This window comes from Myotis brandtii, unplaced genomic scaffold (assembly GCF_000412655.1).
Source record: "Myotis brandtii unplaced genomic scaffold, ASM41265v1 scaffold332, whole genome shotgun sequence".
Taxonomy (NCBI): Eukaryota; Metazoa; Chordata; class Mammalia; order Chiroptera; family Vespertilionidae; genus Myotis; species Myotis brandtii.
Window position 1 is genome coordinate 2,943,838 of NW_005362797.1, and position 16,001 is coordinate 2,959,838.

The 16,001-nt window shown below is 41.2% G+C and overlaps 1 protein-coding gene across 1 annotated transcript in view; it reads right to left on the reverse strand.

Moving 5' to 3' along the window:
- Positions 1-202, reverse strand: part of CATSPERB (catsper channel auxiliary subunit beta) — an 85,888-nt gene extending 85,686 nt beyond the window's left edge. The window contains exon 1 of the mRNA XM_005871219.1: positions 121-202. Coding sequence (XP_005871281.1) covers positions 121-202 — 82 coding nt within the window. The remainder of the gene's footprint in view (positions 1-120) is intronic.
- Between the last annotated feature and the right edge of the window lie 15,799 nt (positions 203-16,001).

Consider the following 16,001-nt stretch of genomic DNA (forward strand, 5'->3'; position numbering starts at 1 on the left):
GAACAGTGGAAGATATGGCAATGAAGAAATACTAAAAGAAAAATACTGTAACTGTTAGCAAGGGAGGGATATAAAGAACTCCTGAGAAGAAAATAGAGAGTAACAGAGTCTTAAACTTACCTTTACTATTATATATTATTCCTGATGAAAAATCAAACATGTTCAAAAGCAAAATTATAACATATAAAAGTAGCAGTTCCATCTGTTGGAAGAAATAAGAATTATTTCCATTTGATAACTCTGAACATATTTTTGAGTTCCTTTGCTCTAAACAACGACCTAGTGTAGAAACATCTCTTCCTTTAAGTTAAAAATATTTATGTGACAAAAGCAGGTAACATAGTAGTCTACATTTACTCCCTAGTTGGTATTAAAGATATTTATAAGTATAATTATTGCAAACTAAAGAGGTATGGCTCAGGTTTTTCTTCAATGCAGATAGCTTCCTATAACTGCGTACAAACAACCTGACTTACAGACGCCGAGGGCAGTATTGCTGTACCTCAATCTGAGATTCTGACTGCAGTCTGTTTGGGAGAGACAATCCACATGAGCCCAAAATGCAGGCCCTGGCCACTCTTCACTCACGCCTTTTCTGAGTTGTGTTTGTCGTGAGAAACCTTGAGGGACGAGGCTCTCTTCCCTGGACAAGAGCAGGCTTGTTTCCGTGGCGAATCTCCCAAGGCTAGTGTTCCTCTCCTGTAGTGCGCCCACTATGTGTGTAAGCGAACATCTGTTATGGGCTGAATTGCGCCCCTTCAAAAATTCATATTGAAGTCCTAAACCCCAGTACCTGACAATGTGGTTGTATTTGGAGTAAAGGTCGTGATAGAGGTGATTACGTTAAGATGAGGACATTAGGGTGGGCTCTACTCCAATATGACTGGCGTCCTTATAAGAAAGGGAAATTTGGACGCTGGGAAGATGATGTGAAGACACAGGGAGAAGGTAGCCATCTACAAGCCAAGAAGAGGCCTGGACAGATCCTTCCCTCGTGTCCCTCAGAAGGAATCCACGTCCCAACACCTTGATCTCAAATTCAGAGCCTCCAGAACGTAAACCCCAGTACCTGACAATGTGGTTGTATTTGGAGAAAAGGTCGTGATAGAGGTGATTACGTTAAAATGAGGACATTAGGGTGGGCTCTACTCCAATATGATTGGCGTCCTTATAAGAAAGGGGAATTTGGACGCTGGGAAGATGATGTGAAGACACAGGGAGAAGGTAGCCATCTACAAGCCAAGGAGAGGCCTGGACAGATCCTTCCCTCGTGTCCCTCAGAAGGAATCCACGTCCCAACACCTTGATCTCAAATTCAGAGCCTCCAGAACGGTGAGACGATAGATTTCTGTTGTTGAAGCCTGCCTACTCTGTGGTATTTTGCTTAGTGGCCCCGGTAAATTAATGCACCACCCATAATAGATATCCACTCCATGGGCCTCAGGGGGCGGGGGGAACTGGAGTGAGCATCATGCTGATGCCTGGCGGTTGCTTTTGCTGTGAGTGATAAAGACCTTGCCTGTGATGGAGGGGGTCTTCTGTCTTTTGCCAGCATCCAAGAAATGGGAACACACTGACTTTTCAGTTGTGGGGAGAGTAAAATCCAGATCTCGTGCGGCTCCTGACAACTGCTGAGCAAATTAAATTTAACTGATGTTTTCTCCTCCCTCAAAACTGATGTGCTTGATTCAGTGCATTTAATTGACAATGAAAGCTCAAACAGTGTTGGATTTTGAAATTCACGATCCTTATCACATACTTAGGGAAGAATTTCTTATTGAATTTATTGGGGTGACATCTATAATAATAAAAGCATAATATGCTAATTAGACTGGCTGTCCTTCCGGATGAAGCCGGGGCTGCAAGGGAAGCCCGTGTCCCGGGTGCCAGAGGGAAGCCAGTGCCGGCAGCTGGGGGAAGGAAAGCCTACTCTTGCACGAATTTTGTGCATCAGGCCTCTAGTTGCTTAATAAAATTATATAGGTTTCAGGTGTAAAATGCTATCATACATTATCTGTATATTGTATTGTGTGTTCACCACCCCAAGTCAAATCTCCTTCCATCACATTTATCCTCAAAGGGGAGAATTTTTTTTGAAGTGCATTTTTTATACCTAAAAGAAAACAAACTTTTTTTTCACAAGGGAAGAGGAAATAAATGGTTCATCAAAATTATATCAGCATGGTGCTATACTTAATTATATTTTGGGTGTAGGAAGAAATTTAAAATTAAATGGAGAGGTTACCACAGTCAAACTTTGAAATAGTGCCCTTACCAGGAAAATCTTGTATTATTTTGCTAAACATTCAAGTTCAGCGATGAAACACCATTAGAACCCCTCAGTATTCCTCACCCCTGGAAAACTGACTAAAATGTATTATGCTCCAGCACCCCAGTGTGAATAACCTATTATTTTATTTTAATTTTAAAAAAATCTTTTCTTTTTTAAAAACATGTTTTTATTTATTTTTTATTTTTTTTTAGAGAGGGATAGAGAGATAGAAACATCGATGTGAGAGAAACATCAATTGGCTGCCTCCTTCATGACTGCCCACTGGGGATCCAGCCCACAACCGGGGCATGTGCCCTGACTGGGAATCAAACCAGAGACTTGGTTAATGGGTCGATGCTCAACCACTGAGCCACACCGACTGGGCTGGATGACCTATTATTAAGTTATCCTCAAAGTTGTTCCACGTCAATTCTCTCAAATGAATATTTTTAAAAATCTCTAATTTTATTTGCATGGATTTGGTTGTATTTATCTTTGACCAAAGAACTAAAAACTTACTTTGAAAAGTTTTTTTTAATGTTTTCATTAAGAAAAAGGAAACATGAGAAAACATAATTCAAGGGAGAGACCATTAAGGTGCAATTTTTGGGTTCTTCATGGTTTTGCTACCAGCTTCATGTCCCCTTATTCTAGCAATTCAGTCCATATATATATTCGAAATTCGTGCAAGAGTAGGCCTTCCTTTCCCCGGTTGCCGGTACTGGCTTCCCTCTGGCACCCAGGACCTGGGCTTCCCTTGCAGTCCCAGCTTCAGCTGGAAGGTTGTCCGGAAGGACGTCCAGTCTAATTAGCAAATTACGCTTTTATTATTATAAATAAATGGTTTTAAATCTTGATGTCATAATAAGTCATTCCTCTTTATTTACAAGTATTTGAAAGATGTTGGTTGTTTCAGCGATAGAAACCACATAATCTTTTAAACCCATTAATGCCATTCATAATAAACTGTTGAAACATTCTTTGTTTCTTTTTTTTCTCGATAGTATACAATGTTGTCTGGGCAAGTTCCATTCCAGTCTCATGACAAAAGTTTGACATGCACCAGTGCAGTGGAAATCATGAAGAAAATCAAAACGGGAGATTTCTCCTTAGCACGTAATAATACTAGCTCAGAATCCATATCGTTATACACCGAAGCAACTTCTTTATCCTCATCACACTCCCCTACTGGCCTCTTAGCAGTTAAATTACCTCCGGTTATCATTCCCATATAATTATTATGAGTTGTACATAATTTTCAGATATAAGTCACATATCTGGGCATTTTTTCTTCTCTGGCACCAGGTAAATATTGGGAATTGTCCCCAAAGAAAGAACCTACCTCCCCCACCATTTGCAGTTACTCCACTATCATGGAACAGTTATATATTGTAAACTCATACCATGGGGGTCCTTATTTCTTACTGTAATTCCCTCCTAATGGGATGCCCGACTGGTTGCACTTTTATATTTTGCGTTTTCCCAAGCTTTCTCCCACAAAAGTCGAGAAAGAAGTCCTGAAAAGCTGAATTTTCAGTTTACTGGTCTAGGAGTCCACTTAACTTTGGTAACAGCCAATCAGTTGCTGCCCCGATCAGAAGCCTGCTCAGAAAATCTGAAGGGCAGGCAGTTGGAATTCCCAACTAACTGCCTCTTTCTGAGGCCAGGGTCATTTTCTTAAAAAATGTACAAGAGGTGACGTTTCTCCAAACCTACCATCTTTAGTACAACATCCATCTAGGAAGGTTCAGAAACCTACCTGAGACTACCCATAAGATAATTCAGTCGTCACAGGATTATTGAGTGCCTGAAGAAAACAGAGACGTTGAAAGATCACGCTAACTACATACAGTGAGGTTTAAGAGAAGAAAATCAGAGAGAGCTTCATAGCTGTGTCTTGTAGGAAGAGGGGGCCCCTGAGAACTAGAGAAGATCCTATTGGTAGAGGAAATGAGATTAGTAAATACACGAAGCACCGAGATAGGAAAGAGCTGTGTACGCCTGGGGAGCAGGAAGACCGACGAAATGCCCATCTGTTGTCCAGATTCACCGTGTGGCTGCCTGTGGGGCTGATGACCCCCTCAGGCTGTCTTTGACTAGTGAGCCCAGACGAAACCTTCCTAACTCAGCACACCTTGACTAGTCGTGAAAGGTCGCAGAGGCTAACAGATGAATATCTTCAATGTTGGTAATAAAACCTGTTTCACACTCATGTTCTCCTTCAGAAGTCCCTTCACGCGCCCATGGGGAACCTGCTTTACACTCAGGTCATGAAAGATAGCTGCTATGGGGTTTGCTCTATTCCTGGAAGAGCCTGTGTAAGAAATACCTTTCTCTCACTTGTTCTGCTGACCTTGACCCAAGAAGAAAGTGACTCCTCAATCTGAAATAAGGTGCCAAACTCACCAAAATCTCTCTCCTAATAAAGGCTCCTTTCCCAGAAACCTGGGACTCTCTCTCTTTTGTTGCTAGTTTCCCACTAGAGAAGATGACCAAGCTTATTGATGGAAGCAAGTGGTACTTTTCGGTCTCCGTAGCAACGCTGTGATAAGTTGTTTCCCTAAAAGGCATCACCACCGAAATGCCTGCACAATGTTGAGGGTACACACTGATGGCCTACACAGTATCTGACCGATACACCTAGGAATAAAACATGTATGTCCCATGCATCATTCTTAGGCAGTTTCTTGAGAATGTACTCAAGCAAAACAAAAGACATGGGATGCAGAAGGAATTGGAGCCAACCGAGGAGAAGGTGAGTCCGGGGAGGACACGTGGGCAGCGAGCCTGGAGAGTAAGCCGTCCAGATTGGAACAGAGTGACAGAGGGCTCCTGCTGGAGGAGGAGGAGGGAATAAGAACGAAACCTCGCCGTGTGAAGTAAGATTGAGAAGACAGACAAACTTAAAGAGGCACATTATTCTCTTATCAACAAGAAAAAAACGAAAGGCGATAAGAAACTCTAAGAAAAACAAAATACTCTATAATGAAGTAATGCTCCATCTTTTACTTTCCTTTTCTGGTTTGCTTTTTTAAAAATAAAACTATCTTTTTAAAACATGTTTTTATTGCCCGGCCAGCGTAGCTCAGTGGTTGAGCATCGACCTATGAATCAGGAGGTCACAGTTCGAGTCCCGGTCAGGACACATGCCCGGGTTGTGGGCTTAATCCCAGTACAGGGAGTGCAAGAGACAGCCGATCAATTTTTTAAAAATAAAACTATCTTTTTAAAAAATGTTTTATTGCCAGCGTAGCTCAGTGGTTGAGCGTCGACCTATGAATCAGGAGGTCACAGTTCGAGTCCCGGTCAGGACACATGCCCGGGTTGTGGGCTTAATCCCAGTACAGGGAGTGCAAGAGACAGCCGATCAATGATTCTCTCTCATCCTTGATGTTTCTATCTCTCCCTCCCTCTCCCTTCCTCTCTGAAGTCAATAAAAATATATTAAAAAATAAAGTAGCTTACTATACATCCTGTTATCTCTATATTTTTGAACCTAACAATACATCTTGAAGCTTTTTCCTTTGAGATGCCCCATTCTTTTTTAGTGGCTGCCTCTTATTCCACTGTAGGGATGTATCATAATTTATATAACCAGCCACCTATATTGATAAACATATCAGCCGTTCCCAATCTTTGTCTATCACAAAGAATATTCTAGTTTTATTTGCTGATTGATTTTTAGAGAAAGAAACATCGATTTGTACCAGCCACCTATATTGATAGACATATCAGCCGTTCCCAATCTTTGTCTATCACAAAGAATATTCTAGTTTTATTTGCTGATTGATTTTTAGAGAAAGAAACATCGATTTGTTGTTCCACTTATTTATGCATTTGTTGGTTGATTCTTGTATGTGCCCCGACTGGGGATTGAACTTGCAACATCGGTGTATCCATAGGACACTCTAACCAACTGAGCTACCCAGCCAGGGCCCCAAAGAATATTCTCATCCATATGTCATTTCACACATGAGTAAATATAACTATAATATAAATTTCTGGGAATAAAATTGCTCGGTTAAAGGAAAGGTGCTTTTAAAATGTCGCTTTTCTCAATTTGCTCACCGCTGCTGTTGTAGAAACATCCACTCCCACCACTGGCATGTGAGTGCCATTTTCTCCACACCCTCACCAACCACAGTATTATATTACAGCGCCTCTGCATTTCCCCTACTATATACCTCCTTTTCCCTGAAGTGTTAATTCATAGGTTTGCCCATTCTTTTCTGGATTGTTGAACTTTTCTTATTGATTTGTAAGCATTTTTTTTTCTTAATCCTCATCTGAGGATATTTTTTTCCATTGCTTTTCAGAGAGAGCGGAAGGGAGGGAGGGAGGAGAGAGAGAGAGAGAGAGAGAGAGAATGCGAGAAAGAAACATTGATGTGAGAGAGAGACACACATAGATTCCTACAAGCGGCCCAACTTGGGGTGGGTATTGAACCTGCAACTCTGGTACATACCCTTGACGGGGAATCCAACCTGCAACCCTTTGGTGTGCGGGCCGATGCTCTAACCACTAAGCAACACCAGCCAGGGCTAAGCATTTTTATATGTTAAGGAAAGCAGCCCTTTGTCTGTGAGATGAATTATAAAAAGTTTCCTCCATCTGTCCTTTGTCATTTGACATTTTTATGGTGATGTGATTTTTTTTATAGTTAAATAAATAGATTTTCTCTTTTATCTTTGTTAATTTATGGTTTCACTTTTAATGCGACTTCTTTGATTCATCTGGAAATCATTTTGGTATAATCTGTGAAGTAGAGATCCAATTTTTTTTTAAGGTGGCTACTCAGTTGTCCCAACACCCTTTACTAACTTCTTTCTCCACTGTTTTGAATGAAGACATTTAGCTAATGGCTGTGTATATTTGCGACTGTTTCTGGGGTTTCTAGCCTGTTCCTTTGAATTCTTGATCCATTCACGAATTTCATTATTTTCAATATTTCATTATTTTCGTTAGTTTTTATATTTAGTAGTTAGCACCCTTTCATTAAATACATTCAACATAGTTAGTACCCTCTTTTCAGACTTTTCATGGTAATTATTTCTTTCTTTGTCCATATGTTTAGAAGCAGCTTGTCCAAGTCCAAACAAAACCAAAAAAGCCCTGTTGGGGTCCCTTAGATTAACTTAAGGAGAATCGGTATTATGATGTTGAGTTTTCCTATCCCTACGCGGCAAGGCCTTTACATTTCTTTAAGTCTTTCTTTTTCGTTCTCTCCATGGTGTTTTACAAATCTCTCCATATAGATTCTGCATGGTTCATGCGGTCAATTCCTTTCTTTTCATCTTTTCAAACCTATGCAGTGGGATTTCTTCCATCTCCACTTCTAACTGGTTGTTGTTTGACTACACGAAGCTCTAGTTTTGTTCCTTTTGTCTCACTGATCCCACTGAACCATCCCACCACTTAGCCTTTCTGTCGATTCCAGGGGTCTGCAAACAGTGGTTTAACCTCCTTCGTTTGACAATTTCATTTACTGTTTATTTTTACTTCAGTCTAATGGACAATACCTCCAGAACAAAGATAATTATGATGAATTCAATTCACCTTTATTCCTGACTTTAATGGGAGTGCTTCTAGTGCTTGCTGTGAAACATGACGCATCGCGAGTCTTCTGCAGCTTACAGTTTGATTCTGCAGTTGCTGATCTGTTAACGCCATTCCATCTGAATGGGCTCAATTCACCTCAATTCAGTCCACCCCAGCCTACCGAAGTTGAACCTACTCTCGGGGGTGGGGGTGGGGGGAAAGCTTGATGGAGAGTCAGCAGCTCAGTGGCAGTATAAGATAACTGAAAGCAGACACAAACGCAGAAGACTGTCAACTTCGAAAAATGGAATACAAAAATGGTATCAGGGCCAAGTTTTCTCCTCTAAACATTTTCCTGAAGCAAAAAGGTAAAAGTTTCCCCAAATCCTATGGAGGTAGGAGTTAGAGAAAACTATTTGTAGCTGGCTTATCTGAATTGATACAGATAATGTACAACCTATTTGCTTAGGAATCCGGTTTATTCATGTGACAGGTGGTAAGATGACGCCATACTTAACTCTGTCTTTACGTTCCTGTTTGGCCCCAACCTCTCCCACCCTTATTAAACAAAGAGCTGGCAGTAAAATCCAACATGTTACATAACTAGCCAATGTTACATATTGCTCAGAAAACCCTACACTCCCAACAGGAAACTCCAGGAATGAAAGGATTCTCAGTTTCGTTATCAGAAAGGTGCCCTGTTCCAGTAACCATAACAGGTAGGCCAAAATGAAGACATAGGTGCCTGGATTGCTGATTTCTTTCAAAGTGATTAAGAACAAACTTACAATTTTTAAGAAATATATATTTTTATTGATTTCAAAGAGGAAGGGAGAGGGAGAGAGAGGTAGAAACATTAAGGATGAGAGAGAATCATTGATTGGCTGCCTCCTGCGTGCCCCCAATTGGGGATCGAGCCCGCAACCCGGGCATGTGCCCTTGATGGGAATCGAATCTGGGACCCTTCAGTCTGCAGGTCAACGCTCTATCCACTGAGCCAAACCAGCTAGGGCCAAACTTACAATTTTTGAAGAAGGTCTGACATAATGAATTCTCTCTCTCATGTATGATGATGATATATTGAAATGTGAGTCAGAAAATCTTCCAAGGTACTTAAACTTTTGAAAGACTAGCTGCTCTCAATAAAGGCAGGGTGACAGCTGAGATGGAGCCAAAAGTTTTCATTTGGTTCCTGAGATGAATAACTTGCACCCTCCACCTCCCCAAGTCTGCTCACCAGGAATCAGGCAAGCAGAGGCCTATTCTCCTCTCTCTGGTATCTCTGGCAGACCTCTCATTAAGAGAAGGGCCTAGACGCCATCTTCCACAGTGAACACCACCAGGCACTTTGGCTACCTGTTTTCAATTGACAAATCAATACATGTTTAACAGAAACATGGAGATTTGATTTTTCAGATCCCAGGTGTCAAAATTGAGTATTTGCTCTCAATAATACAACTGCCCATATTTTAGTCAGCAGCAAACAATTTAAGCTGTGATTCACACTGCTTATGGTCCTAAATGGTAAACTTTAAAACTAAATAGCAATTATTTTTTTAACCTATGTCATTATGCCTTTTGTGTCCTGGGAACACTATGCCATCCAAGAGAATGGAATTGACATTTACTGAGATTCAACTCCAATTTTCCAACATGTTTAAGTGACATGTACTTATTCTTGAAGGGGCGAGGCAACTGAGCGTACTGCTTCAAATAAAGGCTATTTTATGCCACTCATGGCATTTAAGAATAATATATATATATATATATGTTTCCTTTCCAGTTTATCAAAATAGCCTCATTTTGTTACTCAAAAAGAAGAGATAGGGAAGGGGTAAATATAATTTAACTAGGTATCTCTCTAGTTGGTTAAATAAATGATCTAAAACATACTTATTAAAGGAACAAGTTCTAGTCACAGACAGTAGAGTAACATCTCTACCTTCGCTGCTTTAAGAGTTTTATCAATAACTAAGGCAAAGATATAACAAAATGGCTATTAAATTTTGAATTCTAGAAAGATATAGCTTATTACCTGATATCTCAATATTTCCTCTTTTACAACTGAATTGGGCAGTGACATGTTATAAAGCTTTTATACAGTCTAAAATTATTTTAATAAAAATATAGCATTTAACACATTACCTGGAGATATAACAGGTGCTTGATGTCTGTCAAGTCAAAGATCACCAAACACCAGGAAGCATGAATCCTTGATTAAGCTGTTACTAATTAGCTGGTAAATCTATACAACATTTACGTTGGACCCCAGTTTTTGTTATAAAATGCTCCTTTTACTCTAAGGTTCTATGATTCTAAGATCAATCAGATAGGTTAAATCACCATGAATATTTTAAAATAAGAACTATAATGTGAAAATCTACACCTATGTGATATGTTATCAATTGCTGAAAAACAGGATTGGAAGAAGACAAAAAAAAAAACTGGCCTAACAATAGTTCATGTAGAGTTAAAGACTTAGCGATCTAATTGAAAGTTCAAAGAGTGATGAAAAGGGGTAAAATGAATGAAACCCTGGATCACATTAGTATAAGAATAACAGACAATGGAATACTTTGTGGCTGTAAAAAACAAGGAGCTCTTACCCTTTGAGACAGCATGGATGGAACTGGAGACTATTATGCTAGGCAAAATAAGCCAGTCAGAGATAGACAAATATCACAGGATCACACTTATATGTGGAATCTAATGAACAAAATAAACTGATGAACAAAATAAGTCCAGAGGTATGGATGCATGGAACAAAAAAATAGCTCTCAATGTGGGGGGTGGAGGGGAAGATGAGGTAGGGGACAGGAAGAGATTAACCAAAGAACATATATGCATCTATGCATAATCCATGGACACAGACAATAGCATGGGGATGGCCTGAGGTGGGGCGGGGGTTGGCTTGAGGGGGGCAAAAATGAAGAAAATGGGAGACATCTGTAATACTCTCAACAATAAATATTTTTACAAAATAGAAGTATAGCAGCTAGACCACAGAAAAGAATAATCTTGTTGCCAGTGCTATGAGCTGGTCAAATCACACTCAAAACATTCAGTATAATTGTGAACCAGAAATGTCTTAATTTTGTAAAAAGAGTTATTTCTAAATAGAGGCCCAGCATGCAAAATCACGCGAGACCAGAGTCCCGCCACCGCCACCGCAGGACCCAGAGTCCTGCCCACCACCGCCGCTGTTGCGGGACCCATCAGTGCACCTCCTGGTGACTGGTCGTTTGGTCGTTCTGGCGTTACAGCCACTGCTTTTCATAATATAGATCAGCGGTTCTCAACCTGTGGGTCGCGACCCCTTTGGGGGTTGAACGACCCACTCACAGGGGTCGGCTAAGACCATCGGAAAACACATACATAATTACATATTGTTTTTGTGATTAATCACTGTGCTTTAATTATGTTCAATTTGTAACGATGAAAATACATCCTGCATATCAGATATTTACATTACGATTCATAACAGTAGCAAAATTACAGTTATGAAGTAGCAACGAAATAATTTTATGGTTGGGGGTCACCACAACATGAGGAACTGTATTAAAGGGTCGCGGCATTAGGAAGGTTGAGAACCACTGATATAGATGCTTCTTCAAAAGCAAAAGTGACATTGCACTGACAAGATCAATGGAGGCATCCAGGATCCTAAGCCCAAAATGGGGTTAGGGCGAGAGGAGGGATGGTGCGATGGTGAATTTACATGTCGCCTTGGAAGGTGTTTTCGGATGAGAGTAACCTTTAAACGGGTGGACTTTGGGTCAAGCAGATTGCCCTTCATAATGTAGGTGGACTTCACCCAATCCGTTAAAGGCCTGAGTAGAGAAAAACAAAGACCAGCCTCCGTGAGCAAGAGGGAATTCTCCAGCAGGCTGAATTCAGCCTTCACCTGTCACACCGGCTCTCCTGGGCCTTCGCCTGCCGGCCTCTGGTCTAGACCTGCACCACCTGCTCTCATGGGTCTAGAGCAGTGGTTCTCAACCTTCTGGCCCTTTAAATACAGTTCCTCATGTTGTGACCCAACCATAAAATTATTTTCGTTGCTCCTTCATAACTGTAATGTTGCTACTGTTATGAATCGTAATGTAAATATCTGATAGGCAGGATGATCTTAGGCGACCCCTGTGAAGGGGTCGCGACCCACAGGTTGAGAACCGCTGGTCTAGAGACAGCCAGCCCCACTGCAGATGCTGGGATTCCAGGCTCCATAATGGGGTGAGCCAATTCCTTATCAGTTATACATTTACAATAGATCTTTTAATTATAAATTAATGTATTAATTAGTAAATAGTAATAAAATATATTACTATTTATATTAAACACATAATTAAATATTATATATCCTGTTGGTTCTGTTCTCTAGAGAAGTCTAATGCAGAAGGCTTCCTGGGGAAAGTGATTCTAACTGAGACTCTCACATAGAAATCAGGTCGGTAAAATGGGGGAGAGAAAGGAAGGCACTGACTAAAGGACTTTAGGCAAAGGAAAACAACACAAGCACAGCCCCAAAGGGCAAGAATGTGTATGAGACTCTCACAGATAAAGCCCAAGGCCTAAGCTAATGGTACCAGGTACTGAGGTTTTATCACAGTCTGTGTCTCATTCTGGGTCCTGAGAAAAGGAGAAATGAGCATTCCCAAGGAATACAGATTTATATATCATCAAATTACTTCTCTCTTTCTCTCTCTCTCTCTCTCTCTCTCTCTCTCTCTCTTAGGACAGGCTATTTCAAGAGACTTCTGGCATGTAATTAATCTCTCTTAGTTAATATTAACTATTGCTATTTAACTTGAGTCAGATCAAACTGGAAGACATCCAGCCATTTATGGTCATTCTGTTACACAAAAATCAGCTGAGCACTTTTTCCCACCACTTTCTCATAGACATGCATGTGAGGCAGGATATAAATTGTGACCAAATAGATGAAAAATTAAAAGTTTAAATGATTGGTACATAGACTTAATTATAAAACAGAAGAATCGCACAGAAATACAGGCTTCTCTGGATCCCACATATAGGAGATACCCGGGATCCATCAGTTGACTTGAAAGCTGCATTTACCTGGAGTAATGTGAAGTCATCTACACCAATAAAAGAGAAACATGCAAATTTGTGTCGTTCTGCTATGCTCACCAGCCAATCAGAGCGACTATGCAAATTAACCCAACAAAGATGGCAGTTAATTTGCATATGCAGGCGGGGAGTGAAGACTGAAGACTGAAGACTGAAGACTGAAGAGGCTTGGCTTCTCCGCTGTGGCCGGACCAAAGGCCTGGGTCCTGGGTGCCGGAGGAAAACCGGTGCCATCAGCCAGGGGAAGGAAGGCCTATTGCGCGAAACTTCGTGCAACGGGCTTCTAGTTTACCTGTATAAGACACTAAACCACTTCTCATGTGCTTATAATCTTCTTTGAGTATGGACATTAATTAGCCTCTTCAAATGAGCATGATCAGACTTATGACCAAATTGGCTTGGTGATGGTAAGTGATGTTTTAATCCTATTTTATCTCCATGCCTAGACTTTGTATACATTTGTTTCCTCATTATTATTACTCCATCGCCATGATGAAATGATTTGAAATCTTAACAGACGTAGCCTTTTCCATAAATGCAAGTAAGTTTCTTGCTTTTTTTAAAATAGGTATACTATAGTAACCATTTCCCCCCACCAATGAAATAAATCATTGATAGTTTCTGTAATTATGATCATATCCTAAAGACACTAAGCAGAAAGGTTAACCTCAGGTTATGTAAATTCCTCAGTAGCTTTATCTCTAAAAGCTTGTAACTTCTCTAATAAACACAGCTATAATATGTTAAACCAACAATGATCACCCTTGTCATGTTGGTTAATAATGTGGATGATAAATTGCTTGCAGGTAGCTTAGCACCCCCACCCCCACAAAAGGGGTAAAGACAGCACTGAGGGAAGGATTATCTTTTCTTCATATTTAATAACAGTAGGAATTAATTAATGTTCTATTCATGAAGAAACTCTACTTCTGAAACGTGCAGAAAAGATTGTGGCAATGCAGGGAATACCAGTAAATCTTTAAAACATAATACCAATATAAGACTGCATTTCTTTCAAAACAGCTGTACACCATACTTGGAATGAAAAAGCTGTTTCTCATTATTTTCTTCCTAAGGCAGAAAAACAGAACATTGTCCCTTTCAGAGAAGCAAACTAAGATGCCAGTCAGTATCCACAGTATACTTCTGAGGCTTTCCAATGGCCCTGTGATAAAAATGGGGATCTTGCTAGAGAGTTTAGGAGCACACTAAGATAGGAGGGTGTTTTGTGTGTTTTTAAAAAATTTACTTTTATTGATTTCAGAGAGGAAAGGAGAAGGAGAGATAGAAACATCAATGATGAGCGGCAATCATTGATTGGCTGCCTCCTGCACGCCCCCTACTGGGGATCAAGCCCACAACCCAGGCATGTGCCCTGACTGGGAATCGAACTGTGACCTCCTGGTTCATAGGTCGACGCTCAACCACTGAGCCATGCAGGCCGGGCGATAGGCGGGTGTTTTACAACAACAATTCCCCTGTATCTTTGGAAAACAGATCACTTTTTGGAAACTCTGAGCTCCAGTCATCCAGACCGACATATTCTCAGGTTACAGATTCCTGTGAGGATGACGATGGCCTGAGGCGTTCCTTGACAAGCCGGCCAGGAATTCTGCGCTGATAAATTTCCCTTACCCTCCTGTGCTATGCAGCCTCCTGACCAAGCACATCATAAACCCTGTCTGGTTTCCTCACCCTTCGAACGACAGCCATACAGTATTTTCCTTCCCGTTGCCTACAGTGCTTACAGCTATCCCTGCCAATGCAGTAATAAATGAATCGAAAAGGGTGTCAAAAATGAAGAAAAGTGTTTTTTAAAAGGAGGGAGTAATCAACTGTGTCAAACACTTCGAATGCTATTGGTAGAACAAAAGCTACAAACCTAGAGACTTTATTTCTATATTCAGAGGCATACGTCTATATATTACCAAAGAGTGGAGGGGGCCCTAAAACTGCACTTCATGACCTGGGGATGTCTGGGAGGCATCAAAAAATGTGGTCATAACTTAGCAAGCGGAGACTTCACTGACTAAGTGATAACGCCTGGACAAGGAGTCTGCAAATAGGTGGAGATGATTAGAATGAAACATAGCAAAAGCGAAAGTCCAGGAGGCAGATACACTGTGCGAGTCCTGTCCTCTCCGGGAGAGACACTACATATGGGCGCCGGACCGTAAGGATCTTCAGCCATGTCCTGCTTGGGGCAGGTTGCACTAAACCGTCTACCAAAGCCTGGCTAACTCTGCTTACCAACCGCTTCCCTTTGCTTTGATTTAACGCTCCACACAATTATCTGGCTTCTAAAATTCAATTTCGTAGGTGCCTTGACACAAAACAGAGATGAACGGTGAAGGCAGACATAACTATTTGTGCCTGGGAAGCGGCTCTCCTCCCTTTATAAATTAGGAAACTAGCATTGTGGTTTGGACACCAGACTTCGGAAAGCTTTGTTAGCTGAGCCAATTCCCCTAATTTATTAGTGTCCGGACAGAAGGAAAATTCAGGCCTTGCAAAGCCGTGGGCCCAGACGCTGCCCTCGCAGACTTCATTCAGGCGCAGCTGTCCAGAGCAGTCTTGGTCTCCCCACCTTTCTTCTCAAGCAACCACCCCGTTTATCTCCCGTCTAACGGCAAGCAGCAACAATCACACAAGGTCCCGAAAAGAGTTATTTCTGCTCCACAAAGGAATGATTTGAATCCATGTTTTGCAAACGTGGCCCAAAGACCAAAAGGTTAACGCCTTCCAACATCCTATTTTAAAAACAAAGTGTGTGGGGCACGATGAAAGAGTCCTCATAACATACGCTAGTAGCTATGGTGTCCGCTGGCAGAGCCGGCTCCAGTGTGGGCAGAGATGCTGGCATCTATAGGACGTGCTTGGGGGTTTCCCGGAAGACACCTTCCAGTCCTGAGTGGACATTCATCATAAAGACATTCATCAGGAGCGCCAGGTTTTAAATAGACAGATTGTGAGGACTTCCCGAGGGAGGACACACTAAGTTCATCAGGAGCACCAGGTTTTAAATAGACCGACAGATTGTGAGGACTTCCCGAGGGAGGACACACTAAGAAGGCTTGGTTTTAACACTTAGGCTCTTACTATG